Source organism: Rhinolophus ferrumequinum, chromosome 18 (assembly GCF_004115265.2).
Source record: "Rhinolophus ferrumequinum isolate MPI-CBG mRhiFer1 chromosome 18, mRhiFer1_v1.p, whole genome shotgun sequence".
In the NCBI taxonomy this organism is placed as follows: domain Eukaryota; kingdom Metazoa; phylum Chordata; class Mammalia; order Chiroptera; family Rhinolophidae; genus Rhinolophus; species Rhinolophus ferrumequinum.
The window spans coordinates 18,559,477-18,572,781 of NC_046301.1; the positions used below are offsets into that span (position 1 = coordinate 18,559,477).

The 13,305-nt window shown below is 33.3% G+C and overlaps 1 protein-coding gene across 1 annotated transcript in view; it reads left to right on the forward strand.

Annotated features, from left to right (window-relative positions):
- Nucleotides 1-11,218, forward strand: part of ABCE1 (ATP binding cassette subfamily E member 1) — a 29,512-nt gene extending 18,294 nt beyond the window's left edge. The window contains exons 10-18 of the mRNA XM_033134534.1: nt 347-468; nt 2,859-3,080; nt 4,080-4,139; nt 4,237-4,295; nt 5,723-5,833; nt 5,911-6,053; nt 6,175-6,297; nt 7,708-7,819; nt 9,530-11,218. Coding sequence (XP_032990425.1) covers nt 347-468; nt 2,859-3,080; nt 4,080-4,139; nt 4,237-4,295; nt 5,723-5,833; nt 5,911-6,053; nt 6,175-6,297; nt 7,708-7,819; nt 9,530-9,577 — 1,000 coding nt within the window. The 3' untranslated portion in view covers nt 9,578-11,218. The remainder of the gene's footprint in view (nt 1-346; nt 469-2,858; nt 3,081-4,079; nt 4,140-4,236; nt 4,296-5,722; nt 5,834-5,910; nt 6,054-6,174; nt 6,298-7,707; nt 7,820-9,529) is intronic.
- Nucleotides 11,219-13,305: the final 2,087 nt, after the last annotated feature.

Below are 13,305 nucleotides of genomic sequence, written 5' to 3' on the forward strand. Positions count from 1 at the left end.
GCCACTGGTCCGCACTGCATCTGATTTAAGTCAATAATAATTGTTTTGGCTTTGTAAAGTTATTTAAAAAATACGTTCTTTATAGCAAAACATGTCTTTCATATATCCATAAACTGTTTCATGTTAACTTTTAGTTTAGGAAAACAGTTTGAAATATGAACATTGATAATGAATCTTACTTAATGGCTTTTGTTTCATAATGGTCTTTACGTTCAATTTTTTAAAAATATATCTATTTTCCTGAAATTGACACTGTAGTTAAACCATTATGTAGCAGTTGTAATTCAATAGTTTTAATTTGATTATACATGTGAGGTTGCACTGAAGACTCTGTGTTGACCTGCAGGTACATCATTGTGGTGGAGCATGACCTAAGTGTCCTGGACTATCTCTCGGACTTCATCTGCTGTCTGTACGGAGTGCCAAGTGCATACGGTGTGGTCACTATGCCTTTTAGTGTAAGAGAAGGTAACCTGAAAAACTGTTTTCACAATGCTGGATTCTGTTACTTCTAATGCTTAGAAAATGTTGACATTGAGTATTAGGTTGGTGCGAAAGTAATTGCAGCTTAAAAGGTTAAAAATAACTGCAAAAACCACCATTACTTTCGCACCGACCTAATAGTTAATATATCACTCTGATATTATTTATCTAAAACTTCGCTCTTCTGGAATTTAATCACTCAACAGAATTATATAAAGGTTACATATAAAGGGTATACATTATCTGTACCCTAAGTTTGTAGAATTAAGACTATCTAAAAGTCTAATAAGATACTTTAGTAAGTAGTTCAAATAAAAGAGTTTAGAAGTATATTATAGTTTAGTGACTAAAAATCTTATAAAGTAGCGTAGTAAGTATATTTTTATTACTTCAACTTTCAGGAAAGAGGGACTCTCTGACGTCTCTTTCCCATGTCTCTTCCTACCTAAGCAATAGGACAAAAGTGAAAACTAGCCCACCACTAAGTGGTTCCTGAGACAGATACCAGTGCACTCTCTACCTGGTACTCCTTTTCCGTTGTAACTTCTTTCCCATTTCCTTCCCCTGCTTCCTTGCTTTTATTTTACTTCATATTCCTTCTCTTTAGCTATGCCTTAAGCTGACAATCTAGAACACCTAAAAGGACTATTTATATTTAGTCCATATCTTGAAAAAAATACCGTGTTCTATAAGGGATAGTTTTTGAGATACCTAAGAAACTTTTGGGAAAAAAAATTTATATTGCTTCATACACTTTGCATAAAAATGCTGTAGTAGTTTTAATTTATAAAAAGTACATAAATATTTTAAGATATAGAGAAGGAATTGCTATCACTTATTTTCTTGTACATTGAGATAAATAGTAGCATATTTTAAGGAAAAATTTGTGAGACTGCTCAGTTTTCTTTCCAGTAGTCTTATGCGATAATATAAAAAACCAATTATAAATTATGTATTTACCTCAATTCGCAAGTATTTATTGAACACCTACTCTGTGCCATATGGTAATAATAGTTCCAGAATCGTGGTGATGGTGATGTGGGTATCTGGCAGTCTTCTGGTTATATAAATGCTGCATATTTATATAACTGCCATTCAGATGCTGTGCCATTAAAGAGATGGTATCTTTAATGTGCCTCATCTGTTAAAACAATTCAAGTAACAAACCACTTAATCTTTCTGCTTTCCTTTAACATTCTAAAATTAACGCAGTATATGTAAAAGCTCTCTGAACTGTAAAGGCGATAAAACTTGGACTCATTTTTAAATTGACAAGACAGACATTACAGTAGGAATGTAAAGGCTGACTTTTTGTTTTTTGCTCCAAGTCACCTATTTCTCTGAGCTTTCATTTTCTTACCTGATAAATTATACACTTGGACTAAATAGCCACAAGGTTCCTTCAAGTTTTTATTTAGTTTTTGGTTTTAATTTTTTTAATCTTACATTTATAGTTTTTAAATAGTGTAAAAAACATTCTCCTTTGAGCAGAATAAATGTATCCATTTGTTCTGTCAGCAAATATTAATAGAACACCTATGCTCTAGGCTGAAGATACAGGCTCCCTGATGTGGCTCTCAGTTCCAGATGAAATGAATTCAACATTCGTAGACATTCTTTCAAGAACTTCCAAAACTTCAGCTATTGTCTCTTACTTCTTTTATATATAGGAAACACTGAAAAACAGATCTTTTCGTTGTTTCCTGAGTAATGCACTTTTTCATTTCTGTGTGTCTGCCATTTATGGATTTTAACTGTAGTATGGAGGGATTCTCGTGTATAATATGTAAGTTTACTTTCAGTTTAGATCCTAGTGTTTATTTTTGTATAGTGAAGCAAAAAATGAAGTTCATTATAAATTTTTTGCAAACTGAGGAAAATGCAGTAAATTATAACTTCAATGTATGATTATAGCTCATGTGAAAATGAATAGTCATAATTTAAATTGTTTATTTAAAAAATTATTCCCTAAACTATTTTATTATTTTGTCAATCTATGAAAAAATTACATTTTTACTACTTAAAATTTTTAGAGAAAAATTGCAATTTTTTATTTAAAATCACAGGAGAAATAGCATTTTTGCATAAAACCTGATAAAAAGTGTTATATAAAGTCACATCATAATGAAAGAGTGCTTTGTATGTGTGTATGTGATAGGCTCCTATATGTGCATGAATTATTTAAACTTGCTGTAGATACATAAAATACAATGTTTTCACTGCATGTTACCATAAATCCACAGAAATTTAAAATCTATACTTAGATTGCTCCCAAGAGAACCTGGGGTTTGGTCTTTTATGTAATAATTTCTTGCTGTGGAAAATCTGGTCTTTACTTAATCTTTACTAATCTATTGTCAATGACTGTTCAACAGGCATAAACATTTTTTTGGATGGCTACGTTCCAACAGAAAATTTGAGATTCAGAGATGCATCACTTGTTTTTAAAGTGGCTGAGACAGCAAATGAAGAGGAGGTTAAAAAGATGTGTATGTATAAATATCCCGGAATGAGGAAAAAGATGGGCGAGTTTGAGCTAGCAATTGTAGCAGGAGAGTTTACAGATTCTGAAATCATGGTGATGTTGGGGGAAAATGGTAAGTTTTTCTTCTTTTGTGATATTTGAAAGTCTGTTTACCTAGTAACTTAGTTTTAACTCCTCCATGAAACACTTTGATTCAGTTATAGGCTTGGGGCCTGGATTGAATCCATACATTTCAGTGTAGTTTACATTTTGTCACATTTTATGATTTAATCTCACTGTCATTCAGTCAGGTTCATATTTGTTATTTTGATTCATAATCGGTAATAATGTTTTTAAAAGTTGGTTTTTCTGTGTACAAATTGGTAGGTCATTTATTCATCTTAGAAACTAGGGATGAAAAGAATAGTAATTTAGAAGCAATCTAGTTTAAATGCAGTCTTTCATTTGGAGCTTTTCTTATTTTAAATTACAACTAGTCTACCTTTTTAAATAGTTATATTACCAGCATTTTTAAATATTAGATTGCCATTATAAATATGGGATGAATTTGAGTATCATATCTGGCATTGCTTTCATGATTTTAAAAAATATTTGAATTGTATACTTACAGCTTGCAAAACTGTAGAAGAAAACTTAGGATTGTTGCAATGTATCAGTCTTTAGTTAATGGAGGAATTTTGAATTGGGTTGCAGTTAACTTAAATATTTCATAGAGATGGACTTTATAATGATATCAATCATAACAATACTCTACTACCTTAATAAATTGTGTGCATTGATATTTTAGCTAAATATAAGTCTTCTATAAAGTAACCCATCTTATACTTCATAGGCTTACCATTTATTAAAATGGTCATTATAAGCTTTAACTAGTTTATATCCTTCTAATTAATTTAGGATGATATTTGAGCGATGAATCATGAACGTTTAAGTTTTTGTTTTTGTTTTTATAACCTTCAGAATTCAGTAGTGTCAGTATGTATCTTTAAAACTAATTTCTCAAAAATAAATAAATAAAACGAATTTCTCAATTAAAACCCAGTAGTACATAGTAACTTACTCTAAATGTGAAGCATCTTTCAAGTTAATTTGTTGTATGTTGCGTTGCCAGGTACTGGTAAAACGACATTTATCAGAATGCTTGCTGGAAGACTTAAACCTGATGAAGGAGGTACTGTCACAATCTTGACTCCTTTTATTCTGTTCCACACTGAAAACTGCCCAGATCTTTAAAATTTACTGTCTTATTTATTTGCATTATTTTGCAGGAGAAGTACCAGTTCTAAATGTCAGTTATAAGCCACAGAAAATCAGTCCCAAATCTACTGTGAGTGTTATTCTGTTATTTGGTTATTAAAGTTTGTTTACACGCATACACACACACATACCTTATAACTTCCTGTAACTTTAATCTTTCACTGTATCAAAATTCTTCTCCAAATTAGTTTCTGTACAGTTTTATCAAAAGTAGCTAAAGAAGGTATTAGGACTACAGTCCTTGATTCATTTCCACTGCTGGGAAAATGCTTTTAAAATCTGATTGGCATCTTTTTCCAAAATACACCTTTAAAAACCTAGTGTTTTATGCTGCATATGACACCATCAAGTAAGTAAAAAGGCCACCCATAAGATGGCAGAAAATATTTGTAAATCATAGGTCTAATAAGGTACTCGTTCATATCCAGAATATATAAAAAACTCTTACAACTCAATGTAAAAATAGACAAAAGGATAGGACTAGACATTTTTCCAAACAAAATATATAAATGTCCAGTAAGCACATGAAAAAGTGCTCAGCATCGTTAGTCATTAGGCAAATGCAAACCTAAACCACATTAAGAAACCACTTTACACCCACTGGGATGACTTCAATCAAAAAGACAGTAACAACCATTGGTGAGATGTAGAGATAAGAACTTCATGTACTGCTGGTGGGACTGCAAAATGATAGAGCCACTTTAAAAACAACCTGGCAATTCCTCAGGCAATTAAACATAGTGGCATATGAACCAGCATTTCCATTCCTACGTAGATATAAACCCAAGAGAAATGAAGACTGAACATAAAAACTTGCACACAAATGCATTATTCATAATCGCCAAAATGTGGAAAATAATCCGTGTCGATCAACTGATGAATGGATAAACACAGTGTGGCATATCCATAAAATTTAACGTTATTCAGCCATAAAAAGAAATACTGATACAATATGGATGAACCTTGAAAACATGAAGTTAATCTCCTTTGTTTCTGCAGGTGTTGTAATGAGTTTAATTGCAGTATTTACACACAGTACCTCAACACTTACTATATGTTAGGCCTATTTGAGATGGCTTAGCTTACCATAAAAATTTTGTCATTGATACCTTCTAATAAGTTCTTAAACTCAGCCCTCTCCTGAAAAAACAACCAGCCAGCATCTTAAGATTCATCCCTATCGTATATTTTGTGCTATCTGATTGCTTAAGGTAACTTGAAACCCACATTGACCTGTAGAATTATTCCTGTTCTCAAATGGTTTCTCCCCTGAAACATTTATTTACTATTAGATTTTAAAATTATTGCCTTTTTTAACGTGTTGGACATGATGGATTTTTAACTTAAAAATCTTAAAACATGCAATAGATAACAGATAAGCATAAAAATACTATCTATACCTGTTGATATACTTTTGCTCTGGAACTTTGTTACAATTCATATTTAGACTAGTTCTGTACTGAAATAAAATTTCAATACTTTTTCCATTAAAAACAGGGAAGTGTTAGACAGTTACTACATGAAAAGATAAGAGATGCTTACACTCATCCACAATTTGTGACTGATGTAATGAAGCCTCTGCAAATTGAAAACATCATCGACCAAGAGGTACTCAAATTTTTGTTGTTGTTTTATTACTTTAAACTGGATGTCTACGTGGTTTGCTAAACTTCTTCTCCAAATAGGTACAGACATTATCTGGTGGTGAACTGCAGCGAGTAGCTTTAGCTCTTTGTTTGGGCAAACCTGCTGATGTCTATTTAATTGATGAACCATCTGCATATTTGGATTCTGAACAAAGATTGATGGCAGCTCGAGTTGTCAAACGGTAATGTCCTGTTTGTAAGACTATTACTTTTGATTATGTGTACTGGCATTCACTGCTTAATATAGCATGTAAATATTTGATGATATAAAACTATAAAAGATTTCAAAATTGTGTGTTTTAGTTTCATACTCCACGCTAAGAAGACAGCCTTTGTTGTGGAACATGACTTCATCATGGCTACCTACCTAGCAGATCGAGTCATCGTTTTTGATGGTGTTCCATCTAAGAATACACTTGCAAATAGGTAAAACTACTTTCTAAAATACTCAAACCTAATAATGAGCTCTAATTAGAAAATTATTTAAAATTTTCCGATAAGCTTATAAACATTACTCATATCATTTTAATTTTTACGAAGGAAAGAGCCAGAAATTCTAGAAATGATGCTGACTTCCAAAATTATTCAGATCGAATATTAGATGGGACTGGGTGTAATACTTTTCAGGCTACAGTATAGAAATCCTGACTTGGGGGCAACGGGAGGGCTGACATGAATAAGCATGCAGAGTTCTGAGCCCCTCACCTGTTCTTTCAGATTAACTTTTGTCCACATCATTTGGATTTCCAAAACACATCAGGATTTTGGATTTGCAAATAATTCCTTGAAAACCATAGGTGTTTTACATGACAGATAACGAAAACAAGGTCCACATAGGTTACATGATTTGCCCAACTTACTCTGCTAGTGGTAACAGTAGACCAGACGTATCTGGTATTGACCTATATAACAGAGTTAAAATGAATGATTTTACCTTTTCCCCTTTTTTCCTACTGGCTTGATTGAGAGCATTGTGATGTAGAGAAGTCTAACATTCAAATCAATTTATGAGGAATTTCTTAACTTTTAGTGCTAAAACCTTGTGTTTGGTTGAACCATATGAAATTACTGATATTCAACCATTTTTTTACCTATAAAAACAGCAATTTCATGCGATTCCAACATAATGTTTTCACGTATTAGGGAGGAATGGAGTTGCTATTTGAATAATTCATCCAACAAATAAAAGTACCTTACTGAACTTCTTCCCAGAATTCTTTTATTGTCACTTTAAATTTTTATATCAATTATTGAGAATTATGTATTTCTCTGCGAGTTAGGAAAGTTCTTAGACTATATAAAGCTTATTTATTCAAATAATGATGCTCCCTTTGTATTTACAAAATGCTTAAAATTTCCAAATGTGTGATGTGATTTGGCATGATTTAATAACTAGTTTGGGTGAAAAAGATGAATAAAGCATAGAAATTTTAAAGGGAGTTATTATTAAAAACCATTATATTGTACATATTCCCTCTGGCACCAAATTTCTAGTTAATATCTTTTCTGTTCAAGTCTCTTCTCCCCTAAAAATGTCAGATTTAAAATTCTGTAATTTCCTAATTAATTATCTTGTTTTTCTAAAGTAGTACTTCTTAAGTTTCTTTTTCCATATCAGAAAGTATTTTTTTTCCCCACAAAAATATTACGGTCAAACTATAAGTCTATGTAAACTCATTTCTGAACATAGAGTTTATAATGTGCTGTGACTATACTATTATCAGGTGACTTATGATTGGGGAATTAGAAGGAACAGTGATTAATACCCTTTATCCCAAAAAGTAGTCAAATTTGTGGGGGTAAACTTAATCACAGTTGATCTTATTTTTCTCCTAGTCCTCAGACCCTTTTGGCTGGCATGAATAAATTTTTGTCTCAGCTTGAAATTACATTCAGAAGGGACCCAAACAACTATAGGCCAAGAATAAACAAACTCAATTCAATTAAGGTATGTAGAAAAACTCTTAAATTATGGATGACGTCTCAGTGCAAATAATTGAAAGGCATGTTTCAAATTGGAAGACTGTTTCATTAAAATCTGTGTATTTCATTAATTATAAGTCATGTTTTTCACATTTTATATCTGGTGGCACACTTAAGTGTTATAGTCAGCGATTATGATGTAGCTGCCATTACTGCCTGAGCTGTCTCTCTGAGAGCTGATGTTGTCTGAGTTGTACCCACTGTTGTAATGTGTCGAGTTTAATTGACATTTAAAATGCCTTCAGGAAGGTGACACTAATTCATTGAAACAAGTTTGTATGAATACCTTAATCAGTTTCTCATGTATTTTTCTTCTGTGCATGCACAGGAGCAACATGAGTAAATTGTAGATTTCAAACAAGCTCCTTCAATGAGTATACAATTCTAAACAGTGGAAAAACGTTTTGTCAGTTTAATTGGCAATGTTTTTATTTGTAGTACATAAAATAATTGTGTACCCTGCATGTGATGTAGTCTGTGAAATATGGTGTGTTTTTAGAAGGCAATAATCTCTTGCTCACTCAAAAAAAGAAAAAGTGAATGAACTCTAAAAAACCCCTTTTTGTTTAGTATCCCCTACAGTGCCTCCTTAAAAGGCTGCTTACATTCATAGTCCTCTTGCCATCATCCTTAATACTTAGAAGCTTTAGAAGTTATGTTATACATACCTGTTGCATTTTATTATTTTCATATTTGTATTCCTCTAGCTTTGCTACTAAACTGTGAGCTCTTGGAAGGCAGAGACAACAAGGTCATCGAACACATCATGTATTCTTAAGCACCTAACATGATGTCTGGATGCCTTTAGCCTTCACTATATATTTTGTTTATAAAGGATTTATGTTCTTCTCTGGTCAGGATAATGAAATGACAAATTCTGACTTAAGAGTGAAGAGTTTTCTCAGTTTTGAAAAACATATTAAGCAGAAAAGAGGAATTAAATTCAGGAACACTATGTGCAGCTTAATTTTCCTAAAAATTTCTTCTAAAGCATTACGAACTTTGTACTGTCATTTTCTTTTGTAGAAACTCGTGGTTCAGCCCCCACATACACCTGTTCATCATTCTCTCTGCCCACTCATCTTAGACAGTCATACCTTAATCCTAGTTAAAGGAGCAGCTAGGCAAGTAGGTAGATGGATCATTACTAGCCAGTCAGTAAATAGTACTGGGAAAAAGTTTTTTATGTGTTTTGTGTATTAGGCAGTTCTCAAACTGACAGTAGGGACCTTTTGGACCAGGAGCTTAAAGTTAAAATGGTGAAAATGAAATCTAATAGTTTTCCTGGAAACTATAAAGTATTTTTTATACATATATATTATATATTTGTAGTACATATATAAAGTATATATATAGTATATAGTATATATATAGTATATATATAAAGTAACTATTATAAAGTATTTTATATACCAAAATTTCATGTGTAATTAAGGCATTTTACGTAAAGGAGCTTTACTTGAGGTGAACCAAGGGAGGTGTTCTGATAGGGACGGTAGCAAAGGCAGATCGTGCCTCTGACTAGCAAACCCAGGACATCCAGAAGCAGACAGTGTGTGCAGGGGAGGGGGTAGGTACACTGTCCTGAGCACTGCGGAGTAATATTGTGAGTAGAAGTACCCTACATACAGGACAATGCTGTTGATCTTTGTTGCTTCTCTATTTTATTTTTTAGGATGTAGAACAAAAGAAGAGTGGAAACTACTTTTTCTTGGATGATTAGACTGAACCTGAGAATACTGATTTAAAAAAGAAACATTTATTGGCGTTTTTGTCATATAAAACTTTAATCAGGTTTTATGCCCCACATATTCTGAAGCCTGAAGCATAATTTATTCAAAAGCCAGTTGTGTTGTAAATTGTAGTCTGAACACAGAAAATAGAAAATGCCACTTTTCTGTTCTTGATGATAAGGCCCTTTTTGTCCATAACATTCTAAAATGAAGACATTTCAAGCTATACTAATTACCTCCAAATTTTCATGATGTATGGGAAGATTTTCAATAGGTGTATTATATTCATGTACCAAATGCTGACCAGTGTTGCCCCCTTTTAAAAATATGGAAAATCTTGGAAAAAGTTTCTGTACTTGCGTGGTTTGCCAACTATATCAGTATAATGAAATTGCCCTTATTTTAAAAGCTGGTCGTAGATAACACTGATGAAATTTGATAAATAAACATCAGGATTATATTTGTTGTTTTCAGTCTTTGCACTATATTGTCAGTGTGTTTAGACTTTCAGAGGAAGATTACCACAAAACACCACTGTCAGAAAATGGCTGTACCAACATAACCATTGTTTACAATGTTTCAGGTGCTTTTGAAACTATCAAAAATTACTTCAGTACTCCTTATCCCCGCCAAGAAAAAAACCCTAACTTTACTACAAATTACTGTTTTAGCATTCTGTTAGATTCTATGTTCTGTAATTATTCTCAAGGTAATGTCATTCTTTAAACATACATTTATATAGTCACTGATCAACATTTAGGAAAAAGCATTTTAAAGAATGTTTGTTTCCCTTAAACGTGCAGGCTCAAAATCTTTAGAGGTGGTGCCTAAGCATCTGTATTTTTTTAAACTTCCAAGCATTTCTGATGGGCAGGCCAAGGAATGTGAGCCGTTTACCTAAAGGCAACATTAATGCAAACAAGTGCCCAGATAGCAATACAAAGTGTCCCCTTGGAACCAAATATTCGTATATTCATTTCTAAGTTTGTATATTAGAGGACACTGTATACATCTATTTGACTTTTAAGTTTTGGATAGTAAGAGTTATAAAAACTCATCCAAGTCTCTAGTCCCTCAGTTTGAACAATGGGGTAACTGTAGTGTGAAGCCACTTTCTATTATACTTCTGACTAATAAATGAACTGGGACTAACAAGCTTCAGGTGAGGAAAAGAGTTTTACTAAATTAATGGAGCAAGCAAACAAGAGAGGAAAAGTATAAATTATTGAACAGACTTTTAGAGCTCCGTGAAATAATAGAAGCTTTGATTAATATGCCAATAGTGGAAAGTATGGTTTAACTGGGCCCCAATAGGCCTTTTAAAAATTAATGTAATCCATAAATACGTTTGTAAAAACTTCAAATATACAGAAATACATGGAATAAAGTTATCGCCCTACACATTACCCTCCCAAAGGTTACCAGTGTTTGCATTTAATAATATATATCCTTTTATGTTTTTTCTGTGCACTTAACCTGAGTGTGAATATGTAAAAGGTTTGTTTTGTACATAAATGGGATTATACTAAAATAAGTAGTGCCTATTTTTAAAGATAGGTTAAATTTGTGAATGATTATTTCAAATATATTGAATAAAAGAAACCAAAAGCTATTTATATTTACTGATGCTGTATTCTGCCCTAAAGAAAATACTTACGATACATTAAGAGCACAGTTTTTACTTACTGATAGAATATGTATTAATTGTAATTTTTATGTAAATGGGATTTTTAAAATATGGATTTAGATGTTACTTAAAATTTTATATAGCAATAGAAGTCTTTTAGTTTCTACCATCAGAAAAAAATTTTCTGTAAAATCAGTATTGCCAACTCAAACACACCATCAATGCAGATGTCATAGAAAGAATGAGACTGCTCAGTATGTCCTGATTAGGAAAAACTCTAAGCAAAAAAGCATGGTCAACAGTTTACGTATTACACCACTAACTATATGAAAATACACAAAATAATAAAATACACAAAAGGATACTCAAGAAACGATGCTTTTGGGAATAGCTTCGTTAAAGAACAGGGAAGAGACATACATACAGAGGGTGTCAAAAAAGTATATACACATTTTAAGGAAAAAACCGTATTAAAATTATGCTGGTGGTAACCATTTTGAGCACCTCTTTTAATTGGAGAAGTCAAACGTGACTTGCATTCATATTATCAGTATATATTACAATTTTAATAGTTTTTTCCTTAAAATATGTATGCATTTTTTTGACACTACATATACACATACATACCAATTACCTTTGAATTTTGTATTCTGTACATATCAACTGTTTAGAAATCACTTTTTTAGCATCTTGAAGTCCAGTCACACATCTCTCTTGCTTGTAACTTAGTATATTGTTGGTGTCTAGTGTACCGTTTGCCTATTGTATTGAAGGAGTGAATCTACTTACCACAGAAAGTAGGAGGACAGGATAACTACTCAGTTGGTTCTAGAATTTCATTTATATTAACATTCAGATACGTGTATGTCAAGCCCTTACCCCAGTACCTGGTGTATATGAGCACTCTGGTTCAGACGAGAAATTGTTCTGGGTTGGAGAGGCAGGAAAAATAGCACCTATAATGATAAATGATAAATAATCCATGTAAAGCAGAATACATGTCAGGTCAGAGGCAGAAATCAGTGTGGTCACTGAAGAGATTAGTCAAAGGAAAAGATGAACACACGCAGGTTCTAGTGGACGTTGAGTGCCTTCAAGATTCAAATTACATGTTTTTACATGCTCAAAGTAGGGATAGAAGAGACAAGCAAAACCAGTTAGAGAAGCAGCTAGAATTATCAAGGTTTTTTTTGTTTTCTTCCATTGTCTTTTAAACTTTTGAAATATTTAGCTTGTTCACTTAACTCTTGCATTATACTGCGGATTATCTGCTACCTCTTGCTCTTGGTTTTCTTGTATTTTAGTTTGTGAGGCTTTATCTGTCAATTCTAAGGTTTAGTGTGCCGGACACACTCCGTCCTTTCCAGACTTGTTCCTTGCCTGTTTGGTGGGGTAGGCAGCATACCCAGCCCCAGGTGGTGGGTCATGATTAGGCTAAGACAACTGTGACAGTCCTCTTCGTATTTCCCTAGTCTCTCTTGCAGCTAGGAATGGCCATGTTGACCCACTAGCCACTAAGCTGCAAGTAGGAATCTCTTAGGGTCTCTCGGAAAGCCCTCTTGCTTTCCAATCACAGGAAACATATCTGGTACTGCTTCTTGTGGAGGTGTTGTTCCTTCAGGTGGCGAGCGATGCCAAGAAAGCCACGAGGATGCTAGTCCTGACATCAAACACTGCACAACTGCCAGCACCCACTTCCAGATTTCTTACGAAAGGGAAACAAACAATGTTTAAGCTACTGTTAAGTCAAACTGGTTTTGTTCAAGTTACTTTGGCCTCTTCACTGAGGTCTGTCTCTCCAAAGACTCGGTTTGCTTCTGCCAGGTGACCCAAGTATCTCACCAGCTTGGAACCCCTTCTCATCTGAGTGTGCAGATTCCGGGACCTCAGACCTAAACAAATGTGGTAACAGTCTCCGTGGTTTATTTGCCCTTTAAGAATCTGAAACCCAGGCCAGAAAAGGCTTATCTATACAATTTTTACCATAATTGCCATTTTTTGTGGGGTGCTCCTGGCTTTAATGTAAATGTGTCCCAGCTCCCAACCTTGCATGCACCCAAGGCTGTTGCCCGTATGTAGACAGTTCTCAGC